This window comes from Tachypleus tridentatus, chromosome 9 (genome assembly GCF_004210375.1).
Source record: "Tachypleus tridentatus isolate NWPU-2018 chromosome 9, ASM421037v1, whole genome shotgun sequence".
Lineage (NCBI taxonomy): Eukaryota > Metazoa > Arthropoda > Merostomata > Xiphosura > Limulidae > Tachypleus > Tachypleus tridentatus.
Genome location: NC_134833.1, coordinates 39,957,539 through 39,966,349, shown reverse-complemented (window position 1 = coordinate 39,966,349; position 8,811 = coordinate 39,957,539). Strand labels below are relative to the sequence as shown.

Here is an 8,811-nt window from a genome sequence, read left to right as displayed (position 1 = left end):
TTACGTTTACGTTTGTTTGTTTTGTTTGTTTTTTGAATTTTCGCACAAAGCTACTCGAGGGCTATCTGTGCTAGCCGTCCCTAATTTTGCAGTGTAAGACTAGAGGGAAGGCAGCTAGTCATCACCACCCACCGCCAACTCTTGGGCTACTCTTTTACCAACGAAAAGTGGGATTGACCGTCACATAATAACGCCCCCACGGCTGGGAGGGCGAGCATGTTTAGCGCGACTCGGATGCGAACCCGCGACCCTCTCCTTACGTTTACTGCCTCAACAATTCCATAAGACAACCAATTCCACAAGCCAGCCACCCTGTTAGAAAAATAAAACTGTTATATCTGAAGATGACTCCTACCCTATGACCACTAGTCCTACTATTCTCGCCGTATGAAAAAAGAGGATTTATCAACATATATGTAAAAAATATTTTATCAACCCAAATGACCCTTTTTTTTACATATATATTTCTTTACAAGTGGGTTTTCTCGACATCACTGAGGATTCATCAACACTACCTCAATGAGATCCTTCCTAAGTCTTATTTTGTTCAAGAAAAACAAGTTGAGAGATTTCAGACTTATTTCTTTTATGCTGTTAAGGCTGTTCCAATCCAAATTATACGTGTATTTCAAATTGTGATAACCCACATACTTAATCTTGCATTTATTATAATTAAAACCCATCTGCCGTTTATATGCAAAAACGGCTCGTTTGGGTTGAGAAAATATTTTACATAGAAGAGCGAACAACGTTTCGACCATCTTCGGTCATGGTCAGGAGTATAGATTTTTATAAACAGCTACATTTAGATCTACATACTAGATTATAAAAATCTATACTCCAATTGTTTTGTTTGTTTGTTTGGAAATTTCGCACAAAGCTACTCGAGGGCTATCTGTGCTAGCCGTCCCTAATTTAGCAGTGTAAGACTAGAGGGAAGGCAGCTAGTCATCACCACCCACCGCCAACTCCAATAAAATTTTGAACTTTGTTAAATGACTTTGCAAAGCATCTTTTATTTAATTTATCAAAACTTTTCTTGCAGCTGATGTAAAACGGGTAAGTCCTTAATTACTGCCCCGCAGTGGCACAGTGGTATGTCTGCGGACTTACACACTAAAAATTGGGTTTCGATACCAGTGATGGGCAGAGCACAGATAGCTCATTGGGTAGCTTTGTGCTTAATTCAAAACAAACAAACAAACCTTAGTTACTAGAACAATTTTTATTACCTTCATTGAAAAGAAGAGTGACATTAGCTAATTTCTAATTCTTTAGCATCTACCAACTATTTAAATACAAATAATAAAATAGTAAAAAATAGTAGCAATTGTCTCACATATCTAATCCTTAACTTTCTTCAAAACCAATATGGAAATATTACCTGTCCCAAGAGCCTTATCATTTTGTAAACTTCCCAATGTTTTATTAACAAGTTCAGAGTTAACGCATATGTATATATGTGCTTAAGACGAGGTTTACGTTTATAAAAAATAATAGACAATAGACTTCAAACACACTAAAGGAATGCAGTATTCAGTTAAACTAATGTAAAGCAGTAAAATCAAACGTTTTCACAAAACACGGGTAAACTGAACTTGAATAGTAGAGAGAAACAAGCAAACATAAATTTGATAAGTTTAAAAAGCTATATTCTTTGTTTAACAAACACGTTGTTTGGTTACTAAAACTGTTGAGTCTTTTGCTAGCTGATGGGGTCGAGAGCCAAAACTCTAAAGTAGCCAAAATCAAGATACAGTATTATAAAAATTTTCAACATAAATATTCTGATCGAAGTAAGTCAATTATCTTACAGTTCAAAAATACACATAATTCAACTCAATGTATGGGTTGTACATGTTTCTATATTTCACGTTTTAATAGCGTGGTAGTTAGTTCGGTCCAGGAAGGTTTGGAGAATATAGAGTTATGAGATACGTGTCTTATTTTTCTCGTAATTACGTCTGAGATTGCCTCGAATAAAATGTCAAAACAGAAACGTTGCAAAGGCGATATTTATTGAATAAACAAACGCTTAAAAAAAAAAAGGTAAGTACTTATTGTGAATGTATTGAACTGACGAGAGAAAACAAACAAACACATTAAATTGAAAATTATCTTCAGTACATAAAGGTTCTGCTGTGGTATTTTCAGGTGAATTGATTTCCTCACAAGTATTAGAAAAGTTAATAAAATTACAGCAGTACTGAAAAGGAATTTTGGAGTAGTCCGAATTTAAAAGCCTGGTTCAGCTATAAATTGACGGGTCTCTTTTTTTTTTTTTTTCAAGGCAAACCTCTTTCGAATCAAATACAATAAAAAACAAGTAAAATGAGAAAGAATAAGTTTCCTATATAGCAAAAAACATTGCATCTTTTCATTTATATTAGCCTCAATATATTAGTGGCCATTCTCTCACGGCATTCACCAGTTGTGACAGACATTATCTATTCAGTCAGCAAAGTTCTTACAGTTGTTGGTTCTTTCGAATCCGTTGGTAAGTTTTCTGATTTGCAAAGCCAAAGTCCGGGATACTATTCCTTGCAGTGAATATTTATCACTAAATATCTTAAAGTGGATTAAACGCTTTGGAATGAGTTTTGTTCTTTGAAAGTTTCAAAGTGGATATCTGTGAGTTAGGCATGCCGTAAATATCGGAATTTTTGACGAAGCTTTGTCAGTGCGCATAGTCTTACAACTAAAGGCCCGGCATGGCTAGGTGGGTTAAGGCGTGCGACTCGTAATCTTAGGGTCGCGGGTTTATATCCCCGTCGCAACAAACATGTTCGCCCTTTCAGCCGTTGAAACATTATAATGTGAAGGTCAACCCCACCATTCGTTGGTAAAAGAGTAGCCCAAGAGTTGGCGGTGGGTGGTGATGACTAGCTGCCTTCCCTCTAGTCTTACACTGCTAAATTAGGGATGGCTAGCGCAGATAGTCCTCGAATAACTTTACGCGAAATTCCAAAAAAAAAAACAAACAAACAACTAAAAGTGAAACTGACTTGTAACAAACGTTAAGGAAGACATAAACTAGTTTATTAATGCCAAGTTAAAGGGATTTCGGATTATTTTTAGCAAACACTTCAAAATAAAACATCCAACGATAAAATACGTGTGAATAATAAATATTTTAAAAACTATTGAAAAATACTATTTTAATAAGTACAAATTATTTGTCTTTAAACTTTAAAAAAATAAATATTTTTTTAAAAATGTTGTTACGCTAATAATAACCACTAGAGGAATATATGTTTACTATCAAGACTATATGGCCTAATGTTACTGATTTTCACCTTAATTAATTGTTTAATTACAATTTATTGTTGTTAATGCCACGCAGAAGTTAAAGTTAAACAATAAAAAAATTATTATATGTTGTATTATTGTATTTAAAGTAGGGGATTTTGTTTTTCGTACAGTTAATTTCCAAAGGTAGGGTATTATTGTGTTAGTATTTATTATTACTATTAGTAAAAATATTAATAGTACTAATATTTTAAACAACTGTTATTACTATTACTAGTATTACTAATTGTAATTCTGTTACAATTAAAAGTGTTATGAAATAGTATTTAGTTTGAACCTAGTATGATTAGTATTACAGTGAAGTGTAAACATTTGAGATAGTGTTACAAATTTGCTGAGTAAATGTTATTAATAGCGATTAAACGTTTAATGAATGAATTATTTTATTTATTAGTGATACTGTTCTGGTAATTAGTACCATTAATACTGTAACTGTATCAGTTGTGCAACTTGAAAGTTAAGAAACTGAAAACTATCACTACTGATTACTACACAGTTGATTGAATAAGCAACATTATAGCAGTAATATATTTATGTAAGTAGCTCCAATAGTAGGTGTGATAAATATAATTATCATCTGTACCAAGCTACAACTACTACGTAAGTATTTAAAGTAGGTCTGAATAAGTAACTTGCTGTCACTTGAATTTTAAACAAACAGTTAATTATAACCATAAACCTAAGATTTAAGAAAATGTACATAGTAAGTATATTTTATAGTGTGAATCTTATATATATTATCTCTTAATTTTATGAGTTACATTTATGACACAACAACTGCATCTGTCATTTCAATGTATGTTGACCTAGTCACAGAGTGTAAAGCCTAAAGCACAAGAAAATGATAGTCTTTCAAAATAGGGATTATGTGTGTACACTGTATCAGTAAAATTGTGCAACCAGTGTGTGAAATGCATGAGTTGAAATTTTTTAATTTGTAATTCTGGATTCATTCACCAAATTTGTTTTAAAAGTTTTATGGTAAGGTACATAATGCACATTTTTAATGTTATCACAAAGAAAGTATGGTTATAACATTGTATTTTCATACAGCAAATGTTCTTGTACATTTTTGCTCATTTATAAAATGTTTGTTTATAGGTTTGACTGGTTGATTATGAAATGATTTAAATTTTTGGGGGGTTTTTTAGGTTGAAATGCCAGGCGCTGGGGTTAAAAACTTGTACCTAGCTAAGTCACTGAAAGAACTCAACAAACTCACAGACACTCCAATACAAGATGTGAAAAATATAAAAATGTAAGTAAAAAATTATTACATGTAAACAAGGATTGGATAAAAATTGAAACACTTTTTAGTTTCAATTGGCACTTTCACTCCTTTTTAAAATTTGTGTATGTAAATGAACAAGTCTGCACATTAAGTGTGAAAATCCAGTATGTGATGCATTTGTGTGAAAAGTCTTGCTGTTTCTAATATTGTTCATTTTCAGACATCACTGTTTTTGAAGAAAAACTTTTATGTCTTCATGTTATGGATAGTAGTAAGAGTCTATCTAGTAGTAGCTTTTGCAGCCAAGGTTTGATAAGACTTGTGCGTATAAATAGCAACAGTTATAATAAAGCCATTCCGTGCATTTGAGACTGCTGTATAGCAACCCACATTATGGAACAAAGGGGACAGACAACAACAAATATAAACTTTGAGTTCATCACAATATGTATGAAAACATTATTACATAGAACTATAGAATGGCTATACTCAAACCTCTCCATTATACTGGAAAATAGAATGGTATAATTATCAGAAGCTTTGGATTCTCAAACAGTGGTAAAAGGTGAAATAGCATTTGGTTATCAACCTGTTATATTTTAAACAGTTTTTCTCATCTCTTGGTTCCTTGTGATGGGTTTAATTTCAACTGTAGATAACCAAGGTAAATATTTTGAGTGCATTTTTATTCATTCTGATTGCCCCAACCCCCAGATGTTTTCTCCATTTCATCCATTTGGATCATGTCTTCTAGTTTCATGCTTTTCCTTATGACATTGCATCTCCTTGTTGTCTTCAGTTGAGTTATTTGGAGGGCATGGAATGGGTCTGAAGTTCCATTATCGTGTGGTGAGTCAGCTTCTCCTCATCTCTTGTGCTATTATTTTTTATGTCAAGGTTTGGTAGAAATACTGCTGAAGCACTGTTGCAGAAAACCTATCTCTATTGCAACCACAAAACAAGGGCAGATGGTCTTGAGACTTTTTATACCTTTCAAATTGGTGTAGAGATTGGGAAAGAAAAGACACCTGAAAAGACATGTGAAAAACATTGAAAAAATCACTATCAGCAAGCAAATGTTAAAAGTTGTGAATTACAACTAGAGGGAATGAAACCTATAGTAGGTGAAATTGCCCTGTGGCTTAAGCAGTGGAATACTAGATCTTGAACATAAGACAAAAAATGATGACAAGAGAATATATGAAATACTATTCCACTAGAACACAGCTACAACAGTTCACTTTGTAAAGGACAGTTTTATATTCTTGGATACATTAATATGAGTGCACGCATGCCATTTAAATTGCAACTTCTGAAATGTTAATCAGGCTCAGCTGAAAGGTCAATAATATGAAAATAAGAAATAAATATATATGGATATATAATGTTATTATATTTAAGCTATTTAGACTAAACATCTGTTTTTCTATGTTATAATTTGTAGTCATTTTAGAATGGAAAAAACATGATCATATCTTTTTTTTTATGTTGATTATGAAGTTGGTGAAATCAACCATACCTGTACAGAGATACAGTACTGATAAACAGATGAAGTGTAAAGTATTTCTAAAAAATGTTTGATAATTATCTCAAAGTTATAAAGATTTTGTTTGTGAAATTTGAAAATTTTCTGATGTTTTTAAAGTATTTTTAATTTTAATATCAAAAATACTTTACATGTTGGATAGTCAACATTCAAAATGAAAAAAAATTCATGAGGAAATCATTCCTTAAAAAGTCTTAACACATGATATAAAAATCTGATATTTTGTATACAAGAGCCTTGTAATATTTACTGATAATCTGTAAATATCCTGAAGATATATATATATGTATGTATATACTGTATTAAAAGTTATAGTGTGAAAACTATAACAAACGTAACTGGTTATGAGGTTGGTCGTTGGTAAAGAGCTTGTAATAAAAGAGTTCAAGTTATCAGTCAGTATTTCAGGGATGCTATGTGTAATCCTGCTATGATGATATTGTGATACTAACATGTATTTGTTGGCTTCTGAAAGTTTTTTTAAAGGTGAAGATTCTTACATTGTCCAGACATGGACTCCATCATTAGATATATTTTTGGTCCTGTGTATTTTACGTAAGATAAAGATGGCTTTTGTATCAGCATGTAGTTGTAATTTAGTTAGGAACTGGTATAGACTGAACCTCTCCTGTAAATCACCATCATTACATTGGTAAACTGTTTTGTTACAAGCTCAGTATAATATACACAAGTTCATTTACACATTTGCACACATTAAGTGTTTGCTCTATAACTTTTGAAACATTATTTGTATCTTTGCAGAATTTGGTAGACTTTTAGTAAATATTTTTTCAGGAAAATTTCATTTCTAATCTGAGTGCAAAGGGATTTCATGTTATGATTAAAAAAACTATTCTTTGTCCCAAAAAATCTCAAATATTATTTGCATAATCTCTATAACCTGTTAAATACCTCAAGCTATTGGAAGCACCAAAATAATGTTGTTATGAGATTGGTCATGCTACATAGCTCATTTTGTTACATGCCACACGTCCTGTTATGTGCAATTGTTACATCGTCTGACTGATCTTTTGTATAAAGTTGACTGCCTTGCTTTCCTTGTTCTTTTCCTGCTGGACAGTCAAAGTTCTTCCTGAGTATATAATCTTGTTACCTTTTCCATGGATACCTTTCTGGGTGCTATTCATTTAGTCATGCTAGGATTTTAATCATGTGATGAATTAGATTTTTAATTGTACTACTGTAGTCTCAGCTATTGTCACACAAACAAAATTAAAGCAATTCCAAAATAGAATAATGTTTGAGTATGCCAAGCCAGTAGCATCAACAAGCATTTTATCTTTTTTCTTATCTCACTTTCAATACATGTACTATATAAAAATTATATCTTAACAGGTTAAGTTCCAACAACAAATAATGATTTAGTTTTTATGTTAAAATATGTTCTTTTTTTCTGTAAACTGGTGTTTCTTTTGCATATGCATAAACATATATACACCTTTATAAAACAAAAGGAATCAATTTTGTCATTACATAATATTTTAAATATTTAAAACTTCTTTTATAGATTATCATGTAAACATTACACACACACACACACACACACATGTATGGTAAGTGATATATCCAGTTTGTGTTGTACCTTCAATTTGATTCTGTTTTCATTTACATATCTTATATATTATTGTCACAAGAGCTCTCATTACTTGTTTTATTACATGAGCCCTCAATACATGTATTGGCTTAAAAATCAAATACAAATATTATTTTCTATGCTGATTTAGTGGCCTTTACTTGAGGAAAGACACCTGACCCAAATATTATGTTTCAATTTTAAAATAATATAGTTATTTTGTTCTTTACGATATCAAGTGAATTTTTCATAAACTAATCTTACTTATCATTGTTATATTTAGTGTTTCTGTGACTTGAACCAATGTCACAAAATGCAACATTGTTTAAAAAACATAATGTCCTTCTAAGGGTACTTGGACATTTAGAGATATTTTTTATATTGAGTTAATAAACTTTTTTCCTTTTTAAAAGAATTTCAACCAGTTTTGGCTAAAGGTCTAAAAGAAATAGATTGAAAGGAAAATTATTTTTCAAGTGGTTCAAGAATACACAAAATTTGTATAACAATACTGGTGTCTATGGAAAAACATACAATAAAGAAGTATCAGATCCTGCTAGATGGAGTAGTTATTTTAAATGTCATACACATACAAGAAAGCATCAGAAAGGTTTTACCATTAATAGTTTTTATATATAATTCTGAGATCTATAGTAAACGTAAATTGAAATACCTGTATTTTATTTAGTTTTTGTCTTGATGTGACCAATGGATATGATTAGTACATGCACCATGTTTGAGAAACACTTTACTATTGGATCAGTTTGATGTTAATTAGTTAATGACTTGATTAATCACAATATAGATGTATATACAGATGTTGATTTATGCTACAGTTACACAAGTCACAATAGTTCAAAATGAAGACATATTGAAATATCAGCATTATTAAAATAATAAAAACCTTATAAGGTCCACCTTACAAAAGCACTCAGATTATATGGTTTTTATTATTTTGTATTAAGACTTTTTGGACCTAAATGTTTTTCTGACAGCATTATTAAGATGTTATGCTTGTTCATTAAAGAAACGAAACCTGTACAATGGATTTTGTATTCCATAATTAAGTCAGTGGTTTGTACAAAATTATTATTGATGTAAAGATTCTAGCATAATATGTCACTTGGTTAT

At 31.2% G+C, this 8,811-nt stretch overlaps 1 protein-coding gene across 1 annotated transcript in view; it reads left to right on the top strand.

Annotated features, from left to right (window-relative positions):
* Positions 1-3,238: 3,238 nt before the first annotated feature.
* The window catches only part of LOC143227348 (ubiquitin carboxyl-terminal hydrolase 8-like), a 67,226-nt gene continuing 61,653 nt past the window's right edge, over positions 3,239-8,811 (top strand). The window contains exons 1-2 of the mRNA XM_076458803.1: positions 3,239-3,435; positions 4,461-4,567. Of these exons, the coding sequence (XP_076314918.1) occupies positions 4,467-4,567 (101 nt within the window). The 5' untranslated portion in view covers positions 3,239-3,435; positions 4,461-4,466. The remainder of the gene's footprint in view (positions 3,436-4,460; positions 4,568-8,811) is intronic.